The sequence below is a fragment of the Brienomyrus brachyistius genome, chromosome 12, assembly GCF_023856365.1.
Source record: "Brienomyrus brachyistius isolate T26 chromosome 12, BBRACH_0.4, whole genome shotgun sequence".
Classification (NCBI taxonomy): domain Eukaryota; kingdom Metazoa; phylum Chordata; class Actinopteri; order Osteoglossiformes; family Mormyridae; genus Brienomyrus; species Brienomyrus brachyistius.
The window spans coordinates 16410666-16426273 of record NC_064544.1 but is presented as its reverse complement, the minus strand read 5'-3'; the positions used below and the strand labels follow the sequence as shown (position 1 = coordinate 16426273).

Genomic DNA, 15608 nt, shown 5'->3' with positions numbered 1-15608 from the left:
ATATTAGAAAATAATGTTTTTCCATAAAATTTTATTATAAATGAATACATTTAGTACCAGAATAGAGAAGAAATATGGTCCTTTTGTGGATTTTATTTTTGTTTCTTGACTTGTCAGTATAAAATAAGACAGAACAGCAGTGTAGAATTAGCTTTTCTTGTTACAAGACATTAAACAAAAAGTATTTTTAATTCTTCCTTAACCTATAGTCCTTTCAGTCACTCCTTCACGTTTAGTTAGTCAAGCATGCAAATATTTTTCACCTCAAAGAACCAGAAAACATAACAAAGTGAGCAGAACAAATATGCAACATGTCTATTCTGTTTTACATACATAGCTCTGTGTACGTCCAGAGGGATTCCAGAACATTCTGTTCATTTAAGTAGATACTGTCACTGTCAGAGGCACAGAGAATCATTTAAACAAGGACAGAAAAGCAGAAACCCTTCAGACTCACAGAGACCAGGTAATGGCCTTTATTGGCATTTTTAACCATAATCTTTTAAGCTTTTTTTAAATGTACATTGTAATTTTATTAGAAATATTCTTAGGAATATGAAGATCTTATATAATTATTTATATAATATATATTTTACACATATACACATCTTTGTTACTCAAAATGTTATTCACTCAAAAGAACACTATATTATATTTATGTGTATTTTACATTCATTGTTTTTCATTATACATGTAGCCAAACATTATTTGCATACTGTAAAAAAATGGACAAAAATGGAAATGAAACTGAGGATATTGAAGAACAAACTTTAAACACTGTCTAAAATTATTATATACAATTATGTGTGATATGTAAAGAATCAAGAAAAACTTTTATTTAAAACATATTCTGGAATTGTTTTCAAATGATGTAATTTACTGCCTTCAAACAATTATTTGTACACCTGGCTAATCATAAAGTTGAATGAATATGTGACAATGGGGGAATTCCCAGTCATAGTAGAGATCATTTAACACATAACAGCAGATAGCAATAGGCAGGTAATTGAGCTCCCCAACATGGTTAAAACTGATGAAATACCCAGTGCATTGAGGAAAAGAATCATAAAATTTCACGATCAGTATCGTAAATTTTATTGCAGGGCTGCCCATCCAAGCTGTATGTGTGTGGAGCTTGCATGTTCTCAAAATTTACCGTAGGTGTGAATGTATGTGAGAATGGTATGTGTCTACTGGTCTCTGCAACTTTGCTTATTACCGTCTCATTATCTATCAACATAAAGATTTTCTTGTCTTTACACATTAGCACAAAGGCCTCCGAGTGTTCATGAGTCAGTGAGCTTCCTAACCTGTTCTTAAATTTACGGGTAGAGAACAGAGGCGTCAGAAGCATTTTGAATGTAGGGGGACACACTGGCATAAAACTAATATTTTATGTTAAATGTGGGGGGGGCCCAAATGAATAATTATGAAATGTGAGGGGGGACACGTCCCCCTCAGATGTAATAGTGCTGATGCCCATGGTAGAGAAGCTTTTCTCACAGGCAATCTGAGTGGTGAAAGTGTCAAAATATCTTTTCATATACAACACAATACGTTTGTGCCTGAAACATACTGTATAAAAACATATGACTTATTAGTCTCTTAATTTCACTAATACAGCTCTGTGTAGTTTACCTCTGAATCTGAAATGTACATCTCATCAACTTCTGAATACAGTAATCCCCCACCTATCGTGGAAGTTACATTCCAGATCTGCAACACAGAAAGACCATATAAACAAACACTTTAAAAAATATTTTTTATATAGTTTAAGCCTTAAAATACCCCTCCCACACACTTTAAAAGTGATAGGTGAAAATCCGCGATATAGAAATACCATATAAATAAATAAGCCTTAAATCGTAGGGCTTAAAACAAAACGAAAAGTTCACAAAAAGTTTGCTCTCAGCAATCGGATCACAAGCAAGGTACGCAATATGCAGAGAACTGTGATGCGTCGGGGGAAAATCTGCGATACAGCGGGGATCACTGTATATGGATCTAAATTAAGTTTAAAACTTTAATTCATATATAATACCTGACCCCTCAGCCATCCTGGCATCCTCACTGCTAATCAGTAGTCCGTCATTCTTTACAGAACACCGACTGACAGGGGACCGCTGGTCAGAAACTACAAAATGGTTAAATGGTCATTTAACTGCATGCTCAGATCTGTGTTTTACTTTTTTAAATACATTTTTTCCCTTAAAATTACATGTGCGCAGACATTGATTCGCCATGATAAGCTATAGAAGTATGCTAATATTTGAATTGGTTTTATATTTTGCAACAGGTTAACCACATTTACCTGTTGCCAGTTGTTTTCGTTCTTTTGATAAAATCTCTGTGATTTTGGCACATTTGGCTGCATCCTCCTCCAACGCTCTTTTTATTCTAAACCTGGCCTTTTCTTTTCTATACTGTTACGCTAACTGCTATTTTACCAAGTTAAGTAATCAGTAGGCTCTAGTGTTGGGAATTCCAGCTCTTTTAAGAGAGCCGGTCCTTATGGCTCCCAAGTGGCTCTTCAGATTTGTTTGGTGTTTAAATGAATTTATTACCAAAAATAATGTAAAATTATTAGTGATATGAATTACTATGGTTGGAAATCACGTGCAATCATTTTAGCCAGTTCCTCATCAATTGTTTTCTGTTTTACTGGAGTCATAGCTTTTTGCACAAACTGTCTCATTAGGTTGAGACAGCTCTAGGTTGTAGGTCTGGGTGGTTGTGGGGCTGTACTGGTTGACGGTGTAGACATTGACAAACTGCAGTAAACAAACTGTCACTTTCCTTAGTAGCAGGTTCACTTGCTTGTCTTTTATCTTCCCACTGCACTGATGGACATACAGTTCTCATGTGCCGAGGCAGGTTATTTGTAGAACCTGTTCGATATGAGATTTTAACCTTGCACACTCTACACTCTGCCTTGTATTATCAATGTAATTGAAATGTATCCAAATTTTACTCCGTTTCCTGCAGTTACTCATTTTGTCGTGCGCGTCTCCTTCTCTCCTGTTTCTCTCTCTGTGCGTGTGATTGCTGTATTTGTCTATGGGTGCGTTTGACTTCACGCAGTCATTGGCAGCGCTGGCTTAAAGCAATGCATTCTGGTCCCAACGCAATGCATCATGGTTAGATTATTTTTGTCCGACTTCAGCCGACGCTGGAAAACGTCACCACCTGTGACCATGTCACATGGTACAAAAACCTCACGAGAGCAAGAAGACTTAAAAATATGTCCAATGCCTATATACACTAACAGCAAAAAGCAAAGAGACATTTCCGTTACAGAGATGATGAACTCAGGTGGAGTGAAGGAAAACAACAGCAGTGCTTGTAATCGCCACTAAACCTTTACTGATAAAGAGCTGGCGAGAGTCCTTAACCAAACCAGCTGTTCAACAAGCTGAAAGGCGAAGAAAAGCAATGTTTTCAGCTGCTCCCATCCACCGCCATTTGTCTTCCATAGCAGCAAGGCTACAGTAAAGCTATTCAAGTTAAACACACAGATAAACATTCACACACCATTCCTACCTCACCCACACTGTAAAAAAAAAATCCGTCAGAAAAACGGAAAATGTACTGGCAGAAAATTACCCTATCCCTATTGGGGCAATAACTGGATCACTTTGCTGTCGTGGCTGTTGCAGAATGGATGTAAAAGGAGGATTAATATGGTCAGCAAGTTTCATCATCACCACCCATTATTTTCTTTGTAGAAGTTCACATTACTGTAAATATGACTGGAAACCCTGCCCTGCTATAGAACGTACATGTGCCATATTTCCTATAATACAGAGAATGAAATTAAGGTCAGTTCATCCAGATCAGAGGGCAGGAGGCATTACAGAGACACGTGGCGGCTGGCAGGAAGGAGCCAGAGAAGCTGCTTTGTGAATATTGTACTTACTGGGACTTTACAGGCATAAATGTAATGACAGACATGGGGCGGCCAGAACAGCCATTCAGTTATGATTCATAAAGCCCAGGAGTAGATAATCAAAGGAGTGGGGGCTGCCACTCAAATCTGTACGTTTATATTACTTTAAAAATGGGTGTAAGCAATACCAGACAGACATCCTTTCTAACTGTGGGTCTGTCAGTTGAGGATGTACACACAGTATGTGAGACTGTATGACTCTGTGTCTGAGTGCCTGACTGAGACTCTTATGATCCCATCTCTGTGATTGAAAAAGAACAAGCTAGGTTTTCACATCTGCAAAAGTATTTTGAGACCTGTGTGTGGGGGGGGGGGGTGTATGTTTAAGGTTTAAAATCCTGTTTCTTGACCAGGTCCTCACAATGATCTGAGAATGCAATCAAAAAAGTAAAAATGCCAAAAGTTGCGCATTTTGTTTGCTTACTTATGGTTAAGGTTAGGGCTGGGTAGGGGTTAAGGGAGTCATGTTGTGGTTATAGTTTTCCCTATAGAAATCAATGGAGAGTCCCCACGAAGGTATAATTGCAAATCTGTGTGTGTATTTGCTCAAATGTATGTTGCATGATCAGTACCATAATCAATGTTTTCTGCAGCCCGTTGGATCAGCATGATGGGTTGTAATGTGTTTCTTCTGCTGAAACTTCTACTGATTTCAGGTCAGTTTCTTTCATACTGCAGTTAAATTTTAAAAAGGGCCCCACTGTCACGATCACCGTGATCGTGCGGAAAACAGGCAAGGCAGGCCTGTTAATACGGGGAGAAAAGGGGATTTATTGGTGTAACGAGGGTTCGAGAACATCTCACAGGGACGTTAGACCACTAATCCACACCATGACCTCAATGACGGACGGGGGAAACAGGTAAGACCAGGGCTTAAATAAGACAAGACTAAGCAAAGAAATCAGACAAAGCTGGAGACAATCAAGGAAGCACACGTGGGTAATCAGGGGGCGTGGCACACACGAGGAGCCGACGAGCCGGGCATGACAGAACCCCCCCCCAAAGGCGTGCTTCTCCGGGCGCGCCTGGGAGGAGGCGACGGACGGGACACGGGAACCGGGACCTGGAAAAGAATAACAAACAATTAACGAAGCACAGGGAACAGGACCGAGGTACAGAACATAGCTAATGACAAGACGTAGGACAGGACTTGACAGAGGATTGGGAAGGCGGAAAGACAGATCAAGAAGGGTGACACAGATGGAACGGGTGGAACAAAGGGGCCAGGAGTGCTAGGCGGGTACACCGGGGAACAAGGAACAGAGACGGGCGGAACGAAAGGTCGAGGAGCAGAGAACGGAGGGGCAAAGACAGGAGGAGGAGCAAAACCAGGAGGGACAAAGACAGGAGAGTAGGGAGCAAAGGAGGGTGAACTAAGGGGAGTCCTAGGGAGCCTCAGCGGGCAACGGGAGGCAGCCAGAGGGGCTGCAGGTAGCCAGGAGGCCGGAGTCGGAGGGGACCTCAGAGCGGCCGAGGAGGCAGGGCGAGGGATTGACGTAGGGACGAAGGAGGGAGTCGGAGGGGAGACCAGGGAAGGGGACGAGGGAGCAGGAAGGGACCCTGGCGAGGGCAAGGAGAGGGGGGGAGCCGCTGCAGGCGGCGACGTCTTCCGCCGCGCTTGAGCGGGAGGATCTGTAGGCGACTGAGGAGCCGCCATCGGGGGACCCGCAGGCGACCGCTGAGGAACCGGCGGAGGGAGCGAGGCAGGGCGACGAGGTTGTGAAGGGGGACCTGCAGGCGATTGCTGACCTGACGGACTAGGACCTGCAGGTGCCGACCTAGCCGTAGCGCCGGCGAGTGAGGACGAGCCAGGGGGTCGGGCGGGAGGGACCCTAGTCCTACGTCTGTGCCCCCTCCCCTTGCGGGACACAGACATACTGACCCCTGGTCGGGGTTGAGTTCGCCGGGGTGAGGGCAAAGGAGTCACCAGCGAGGTCCCCGAGGGGTCCCATTCGAGCTCCTCCACCTCCAACGAGGGAGGAGCTACGGTGGTGTCCTTCGGGACCTCCTTGGGAACTGGGGCCGAAGGGATTGGAGCAGGGTCAGGAGCCAGAGTCTCAGGGGCCATAGTCATGGGAGACTCGGGGCACGCACCGGGCGTGGGAGCTGCATACTGAGGGAGTGCCTCGTGCGTGGTCGCGGGAGCTGTAGGCAGAGGGAGCGCCTCGGGCGCTTGAGCCGCAAGCAGGGGCGGCTGTGCAGGCAGCTGCGGCTGCGCGGGATGCGCAGACGGCAGCGGAGGCGACTGCGTAGGCAGTGCGGGTTGCAGAGTAGACTGCGGAGGTTGTTGCGCAGGCAGAGGCGGCAGCTGTGCAGGTAAAGGCAGCGGCTGCGCAGATGGCGGCGGCGGCTGCTGTGCAATCAGTGGCGACGGCGGCTGGGCTGACGCCGGTGTTGCGGGCAGCGGCGACTGTTCCGGAGCGGGGTCTGCCGGTAGGGACGGCTGCTCCGGCTCGGGTTCCGCCGTCAGAGTCGGCTGCTCCGGCTGGGGAACAGAGGCCCTCTGTAGCTGGAGATGCTGTTTGAGGTCCCCTGCCAGCCGGTCGAGGTCCTCCCGCTCGGAGGCGGGAGTAAACGCGTCGAAGTCCCTCCTCAGACGCACAGTGAGCGCTTCCACCTCGTCGCTCACTGGAGGTGCCACCTCCGCTAACGCCCTCCAGAACAGCCCCTGGAGGGCAAAGAATTGATTGGCGAGGGCTGCCGGGGTGGCTGCCGCAGAAGGTGGGACTGGGGACGTCCGGCGCGGGTGAGGTAGAAGTAGCCCTTATCAGAGCGTGGGGTATCTGGGGGATAACGTCCCTCATCGCTCTGGCACCTCGGTTAGCCAGCCGCTCTAAGGGCGGTCGCTGTTCTCCAGGGTCTAGCTCTGGGTCCGGGAAGAGGAAGAGCTCCTCCTCTTCGTCCTCGCTCGATGGCCAGAACATCGATACGGGGCACTCCTTCCGTCAGACCGGCTCCAGGGCGGTAGCCAGTTCGGGTACCTCCTCCACGTATTCTGGAGGGAGCCATATAGGGGAGAGCGAGTAGGCTCCCAGACGGATCGTCTCCTCTGGGATCCTCTTCTTCCTCCGCTTGCTCTTCTTCTTGAGGTCCGTCATTCTGTCACGATCACCGGGTAGCGGTTGCGGGGATCGTGCGGAAAACAGGCAAGGCAGGCCAAATACGGGGAGAAAAGGGGATTTATTGGCGCAAAGGGGGTTCGGGAACATCTAACAGGGACGTTAGACCACTAATCCACACCATGACCACAATGACGGACGGGGGAAAAAGGTAAGACCATGACTTAAATAAGACAAGACTAAGCAAAGAAATCAGACAAAGCTGGAGACAATCAGGGAAGCATACATGGGTAATCAGGGGGTGTGGCACACACGAGGAGCCGACGAGCCGGGCATGACACCCACAAATTTACATATTGATCAAATCTGCCAAATGTCAGTTATATTATATGGGTCGTTCTTTGATGTTTGCAGGACCCTTATGTTACACTTGTTATACATGCAAGAGACACAACAACTAAATTTACATTTATATTCAGACAAATCTGATTATTTACAGTATGTATGACTTTGATAATAATGTAAATCCATCAGCCTGTCAGTTCAAAGATGGACTTAGAAAAGCCTTTCCCCTTCTTGTCAGATCAGGTTTATATTTTTCTGTTTGTGATCATGTGTATTTGTTTCTCTCTGCCTGTGTGATTTTTTTACAGAGTTTCTCAGCCACTGTTCATGCCTTTCACATCAGTACCATTTTGTAAACATAAACCTGACCTGGACTGACGCCCAGGCTTACTGCAGACAGAACTATACTGACTTGGCTACCATTAATAATATGGAGGAAATGAAAAGACTAACTGAGTCTGTAGGTTCTAATTATACTGGGGAGGCTTGGATAGGACTGAAGAATGGAACATCATGGAGATGGCAGTGGTCCTCAGGAGAAGGAGACACAGGGTACACCAACTGGTATATATATTCAACGTACAACCAGAATAATGGCTATAACTGTGTTGGGATGCGACCCAATGGTTATTGGAATAATATTCCATGTTCATATTGGAGAACAGCTGCGCATTTCATCTGTTATACTGGTGAGTAACAATACCCAGCTATTTTCTGACAAATCAAATATGCCTCAAAGTATACTAATCAGCCATGATTTACCCCATAGTAGGTTTGACAAGTAAAAAGGATGACAGCCTAAATGAGAGTACATTCTGTTTTGTGTATTAGATTAGATTGCATGAACTTTATTGATGCCAGAGGGAAACTCTTGTGCATTCTTGTGATAAAATTGATACAGTGTGAATTGGGACTTTGCCATCTTGCTCATTTGACTTCCTCTGCCGGCCCCAGGAGGATGAGCTCCCCCTTTGGGTCTGGTTTCTCCTAAGGATTGTTGCTTCTACGGAGTTTTTCCTTGCCACTGTCACCTATGGTTTGCTCATTTGGGGCTGTGAAGCACTTTGAGACAATGTAATGTTGTGAGAAAGCATTATACAAATAAAGCTGAACTGAATTGTATACAGGAGCAAATAAGTACAGTGCATGCAGTGTGAAACAGACAAGATGCAAAGACATTTCACTATGCACACAAGTAAACGTAGTGCAAACAAATTAAAAAGTACACAAGACACAAATAGAATCCTGAAAGAAAACAGAGAATTATGGAGTAAAAATGAAATTAATATTACTTTTTTCCTGACATTGAAGTACGGTGATGTGCCATTACACTGTGCAATTACACTGTGCAATTAAAAAAACAGACAGCACCAGCCACCAGCCTTTTGCTGTTGCCAAGATGGCTGCTTCCTGACGTGTCATTGCTGGGGTGGGGAGTGACACATAGGGAGGAGGCATTGTAGTGCCTGGTGGGAGCAGGTAGAAAGGATCCCTAGTAGTGCTTCTTGACACACCGTGGTGGAATGAGCCAGTGCTAAATGTGCTCCAGGATAGCGCCCCCTGAAGCAGATGGGCAGAATTGTTCATAATATTGCCCAGGTTTGCTAACATTTTCTTCTACTGTATGCTACTGTCTCGAATGGATCCAGTGTCAGTCCTCTGATGAACCTTGTCTTCCTGATGAGTTTGTCCCAGTGGTTGGTTTTGCCTGATCTGATGGTGCTTCCCCAGCAGGGCACTGTGTAGAAAAGCACACTGATAGACCGATAAAACATGCATAGCAAGTAGATCAATGTCCACAATTATGTTTGTCTGGTAGGCAAACTGCCAGAGAACCTTAAGGCAATCTGCAAGCTGTGGCTACCCGTTTCAACTTTGCCTCAGCCACTCCGTGTCTCAGCCAGCACAAGTTTTCGTGCACCTCTTCAGCAAGGCGCGCGTCTCTGAGCAAGGACATCTCCTCCAGAACATCCCTGCTCCAGTTGGCTATAGCCTGCAGTACGGGATCGTCACAGATTTCTGGCTGTTACCGCCAGAGCAGTACCTCGTCCGTAATGCTGAGGTATTCCTCTTCTGTGAGGCGAGGTGTCTGGCTTGTCATTCTGTCATGCGCGCTGACCAGGGAAGCAGGAGCAGGGAGGCGAGAAAGTGGGGAACATGGGATTTATTATAGAAACATGCAAGGAAATCAAAAGACTGATGGAAGACTTCAATGACCGGACTGGGGTAAATATACCTAATGCAGACGTAAATACATTGGACTAATAACAACAATCAGAAACAGCTGGTAAACCTGGGGAATCCACATGGGGTTAATGAGAGGGTATGACAGCCTGGAACTCCCTCAGCCGGCCTACTGAGGCTGGTAGCATCAGTGGAGGGCAGAATCAAAGATAATCAAATCTGTTTAAAAACAGATTCCACTCATTAGCCATGTCCCTGCCCCTGTCCACTGCAATGTTACCAGCTTGCTTGCATATAAATGCAGTCCATTTACAGCTTCTCCCTGTGGCAGTGTTTCTCCTGGCAGAGTTGAATCTTCAGTTACACTTTCACCTATTTAAGTTCTTCCTTGTCTCGAGCCCTGAAGGCCATCTTCTTATTAAGAAGGTTCTTTGTGATCCATAGTTTGTTTTTGGGAAAACAGTGCACTGATTTTGTGGGGACTATGTCCTTGATATAGTGGCTGTATCCCTTAACGTCTTTCCCATATGACTTATAGAGCATGTCCCAGTCTATTTCTTTTAAGTAAATGCAGAATCGCATAGATTTTAGGTGAATAAAAGAAACATTGATCAACCAAAGAGTGTCACCTGACTGACTATAATTCATGAATATAATATATAATCCCCCCATTTTAGAATCAGGGAAAATCTAAGTTGATGTGTATTTAATAGAGTAAACGTGGTGTCAGCATAAGAGTTAATATTGTCACATGACTTGTTAGGTTCTTAATTTAAAACATGAATCATACAGTTTGGACATTTCAATTGAAATGTTAGAGTGAGATTTGTCCAGCAAAAGGGCAGTGTGTGACTCACTGGCTTAGGACAATGTAGACAATCAGAAGGTCACTGTTTCAGCTTCCAGAATGACTGTCAGAATGATTTCATAATAAGTTATATGTAACTTTGGATAAAACCGTCTGTTAAATAAGTTACATGTGAATAACTTCTGGGTTATTGTTGTTTCTTATGCTGTTTACATCAAATCCACAGCTCCCACCTATGAAGATGGAATAAATGCTACCGGGAACTTCACCTGGATTAACCAACATATGAATTGGTCTGATGCTCAGAGCTACTGCAGATACAATTACACAGACCTGGCCACTGTGAGGAATAAAGAAGTTAATAACTTGATGCATAAGATGGTTACAAGTAAGACTTGGGTATGGATTGGCCTGTTCCAGGACACATGGGGATGGTCAGACCTGTCAAACTCCTCATTCCGTAACTGGAAAATTGGCCAAAATGATTATGTGAATAACGCATGTGCTTTAGCACAGGTCACCTGGCCTGGGACATGGGATGTGACTCCATGTGATGAAAATCATCCATTCATATGCTATGATGGTGAGTAATGTAACTTTACTACAGTGGCTGATTCTCACCTTTATCTAACAACATTAATCTTACTTTAAAAATATACTACTGTACACCCAAAGTTATATTTTAGTGTTATAAGTACACATAACACTGTACAGTTGCATTGTAGTTGCAGTAGTTTTTTCTTCACTGTTTTGTGAATTTCACTCCCTCTACCCTTCTGGTAATTAATTCCTTTTTCAAAGTTTCCAAATGTCACATGACTTTCTCCTGAACTTGGCTTTCTGACAATCATCTTACCTTCTGCCCCAGATAACCTGATCTTGGTAAATAGTAACATGACCTGGATTGATGCCCTGAATTACTGCATAACGTACCATTCGGACCTGGTGTCTGTCCACAATGAGGAGATCCAGTACTGGGTCAATAGGAGAGCTGAGAAGGCCTCCACTGATCATGTCTGGCTGGGGCTGCGCTTCTCCTGCTACCTGAACTTCTGGTTCTGGGTCAGTGCAGAAAATTTCAGCTACCAGAACTGGGCCCCAAACAACATTTCCAACAGTAACTTGTGTGGAACCACAGGGGCAGTACAATCTAAAGACCCACATTACTGGGTCAGCCTGCCTGAGACTATGGAGCTCAACTTCATCTGCTCTAAATATCCAATTAAGACTGATTCACGAACACAGTACCTGCAGAATAAGTACATGTAAAATTACAGAGTTGCATCAGAATCGCATTTTATCTTCCCTTTGTTTTGCTTGTGCATTTCACTCCCTCTACCCTTCTCATAACAAACTCATTTTCCCAAATTCCAAATTTTCTAAATGTTACGGTATCTTGTTTGTTTATGATGTGGCATATAGAGTGATTTCCAAACAATAATAATGCGCATCTTGCCACATGTAGGAATCTAATTTGTTTTCTAAAATCGATTTGTAAGGTGAAAATTTATCCATTCATCCTTTTTCTAAACGTTGTTCTATGCTGGTGTACACGGGTACGAAGCCGAGCCTGAAAGCTCTGAGTGTCTGCGAGGTATAAACCCATATCAGGGTGTAACAGATCATGGTACATGTGATATGTGTTATACAGAGTGATTTGATTATATTTAGATTAAAAGAACTAAAAAATGTTTTTTTTAAAGGTGATAGCAGAAGAGAGTGATGATGAGGGATACAGAGAATGTTCTTCTTCCCACATGTTAAGCAAAAAAACTGGCCAAAACCCAAAATACCCAAAACTGGCATTAAGAAATAGAAAAAAATGTTTAGTAATGTTTCAGGATCACATAAGCAAAAATTAAAGCACCAGATGTCTCCAAATCAAAGAATGATTGTATCTGCATGGCTTAACTTTTTGAAAATAGTTGATACAGTGCATTTTGCTAATGATTAATATTTAAATGAATGCATATATTTAGAAATGACTATTTGTAATTTGATTGTCATTTGGATGTAACCGGATGTGTCCAAGTGTGCTGACTTCTTCTGTTGCTCAGTTCTTACAGGAAAGAGAACAGTGGTGAGACTGACTGTCAGTACTGATGGAGACATAAAGGATCCTGCATTCAACAGCCATCTGTTAATGCAGGTCAGTTCAGTTCTCATGTGGAGCTACACAGAGAAAGACACAAATTGCCAATAAATGTTCAAGGAAATATTCTGTTGTGTTATTATCTAGTTACAGGAGAAACTGATCAGCGCAGGCATGTCAGAAGGCACTGAATTATCCTGGAGGACTCAACCTGATGGCCAAATCTTCCATCTAAAGGACTAAAGAGCATAAATGACAAGGTAATGGGTTTGCAACATCTAGTTATTGAAGGTGTAAGTAAATACATCTTCAGTATTGTTTGTAATTATTATTCCACTGCGCACAGTTTGTGTAACATAGTGTAACTATGTTGTATATATTGAATATATATTGCATTACTGTACCTTCATTTAGTAGATGCTTTTGTCAAAAGATTCAAACAGCAAACTGGGAATTCATAATGCTTGAGTCTACATTATGTCATGAGCAATCAATTTATAGGAGAGGTAACAGAATGGTGTATCTGTGTATTTTCCCTTTTCAGGGGTCTGTGAATGTGGAAGAAACGAATCTTCAGTGTGTCTGGAATCGAAGAGGGATCTGAGGAGCAGAGCAGCCCAATATGCATTGATTTGGACATAACGCAAAGAAATGCTTGCTTTCTACTGAATTCATGATAATACAAGTGATTTTCTATCCTTTTGTATCTGCATAAAATAAACTTTCATTTGTTCTGATAATGAAACAGATAATTACTAACTGCATTTCAACCCTCACAGTGCTCACTGCTTTCCTTGGGGTGTTTCAGTTTAATAGACGATAAACATTTAGAGGTGAAAATGTTTTCCGTAGCCTCATGATTCCAGGGTTTTGGGTTTTAACTCTCTGCCTGTATTTGTTCTGTATTTGTGAAGCTTGAATGTTCTCCTGCCATTTGCTTGGGTCTCCTTCAGATACACAAGTTACCCTCCACAACTGTTGATAATAACATTTAATAACATACAGCAAATTTCAAATTATTGCATAGGTGTGTTGAGTGTTGTGTTCCTACTACATGTATGTAACCTTAGTGGAGTCAATAAAAAGTCTTATGTACTATGGGCTCATTCATGTAGCATGTTGTAAAATTCATAATGACTGTATAAATGATTACATTCTGACACCGATAGCAATAAATGCCATGGACACACACAATAACACAAACCATCCATCCCAGAAGCATTGTGGGGAATAACCCAGGCCGAGGCACCACCCCTCACAGGACACACACACCATTCACATCTATGGGAAATTTTGGCAGCACTAATTCACCTAAAGTGTTTGGGGACTGAGGGGGAAACTGGGGAACCCAGAGAAAACCCCATGATGATAAGATAAGAACAGGGTGGAGACTCAGACCCTGAGGTGGGAGGCAACAGTATTAACCACGGTGCCAACATGTCACCCATAATGCAACACAACATCAAAGCTTACATTAACCGTCCTGCTACACTCTTATTTGCTCTTGTTATTTCAGTGTTTGTTCGGTTGCGGGAGAAACACAAATTAGATGATTCAAATTCAGTTTTAAAAAGAAAACGTTATGTTTGGAAAATATATAAAATGCATGATAAAGTTGATAAAGTTATCATAGGATTCTATCCACCATAAACATGATTATATTAAAGTGATAAGGAAATGAATAGCAATGGACATATTTAAGCAATAACATATGAGAAGGAGTGCGGTTGTACTCCAGTATATCAGAGCTGTGATGCTCGTAGACACGAGGCTGCAGGGTGAGTTACAAAGATAATCACAGCTGTGATATATTGCACTATAGCCACACTACCTCCAGTATGTTATTGCTTTTATACAACAGTTCATCAAGTACCATTTGTAAGTTAAAACTAATGAGCCACAACAGATAATATTTGGCTTGATTATTTATTTAAACATTTACAGTCTTCCGCAAAACAAAAAAATTCCCACCAGCAAACTGTTCACTGTCGCCAAGCAACAAAAACACTAACTCCCATCTACTTTGCAAAATATAATAATTCACAAAATATATTATTTTACTATCGATATGGGGCTCCTGTTAGCATCTTAGATAACTGAAGGCATTCATTTTTATGGTTCCAAAATGTATAAGCCCACATGTGTAATTCACAACTATCCAACACATGCTGTACAACATGCCTGTAGTTAAATGTTATTTTTATGTGGTGGAGTGATCACTAGGCAGCTTTGGATTGTGGACTGAAGAAGGAGAGACAGAACGTTTGTCCCAGTGAGTGGCTGAATGTAGATGGGTGCCATTCCACTAATGGCTCTGAAAGCAGACACCAAGAACTTACAAGAACCTACAGGGGGCCAATGAACATGAGATGAATTCAGCTGCTGCAATATCAGATGTGCTGCTGCACTTTGAATCACCTGCAGTTTTTTCTCACTGCACAAGGTGGCAGCCCTGTCAGTAAATGCTTACAATACTAACTGTAATGATGAGATGCAAAGTTCCAGGACTAAGAGCTTCAATTTCTGATAAATAAGGCCTGATCTTCGTAATGATATACAAAGTAAATTTATAAAAGTGGGAAATTTCATGTCTTCATGGAACTTGCTACCGCTCAGCCTAGTTGACCATCCTTGAACTAAGCCCACGGTGGTCCTCCCTGCCCAGCCTCCTGTGTCTTGCTCCCCATCCAGTGTTAAAACCCCAAAGTCCCATAGTCTCCAGTCCGGTCCTGCACCTTCCCAATTTCATGTCCCTCTGCTCGCTCCCATGCCTTCCTGCTAAGTTCCTTCTGTATCTCAAGTCCATCAGATCCCTTCACCTGCCTAGCTCCTTTCCTCCTCCTTGGCTTCCCTTACCTCCTGGTCATATCCCCTTTATTCTTCCTGTTGGGCATGTCATCTGTGATCCATGTTCCCCGAGCACCCAAGTTCAGTTCTCTGTGATGCTTCTGGTTCTTGTTCTCCTTTGGTTTTATGCCCTGCAGCAGTCTGTAGTCCATGGGTTCTCTTGGTTTCCATGTATAGTGTTGTTCCCAGTCGCCTTCACTTTACAATAATACCACTTACAGTTGACTGTGAAATATCTAACAGGGAAGAAATTTCACAGACTGACATATTGCAAAGGTGGCATCATATGACAGTAACAGAACGACTCATTCTTTCACCGATATTTGT

The 15608-nt window shown here is 43.3% G+C and overlaps 3 protein-coding genes across 3 annotated transcripts in view; all 3 read left to right on the top strand.

Moving 5' to 3' along the window:
- The window catches only part of LOC125704519 (putative C-type lectin domain family 20 member A), a 126168-nt gene extending 114339 nt beyond the window's left edge, over nt 1-11829 (top strand). The window contains exon 3 of the mRNA XM_048970152.1: nt 11425-11829. Coding sequence (XP_048826109.1) covers nt 11425-11611 — 187 coding nt within the window. The 3' untranslated portion in view covers nt 11612-11829. The remainder of the gene's footprint in view (nt 1-11424) is intronic.
- LOC125704499 (macrophage mannose receptor 1-like) overlaps nt 1-15608 on the top strand; it is a 106384-nt gene that overhangs the window by 77817 nt on the left and 12959 nt on the right. The gene's annotated exons all lie outside the window — the stretch shown is intronic.
- On the top strand, nt 769-13540 carry LOC125704510 (macrophage mannose receptor 1-like). Its single transcript, XM_048970129.1, has 5 exons — nt 769-4602; nt 7659-8039; nt 10569-10925; nt 11211-11404; nt 12979-13540. The coding sequence occupies exons 1-5, from the start codon at nt 4527-4529 to the stop codon at nt 13036-13038; spliced, it is 1068 nt and encodes a 355-aa protein (XP_048826086.1). The 5' UTR covers nt 769-4526; the 3' UTR covers nt 13039-13540.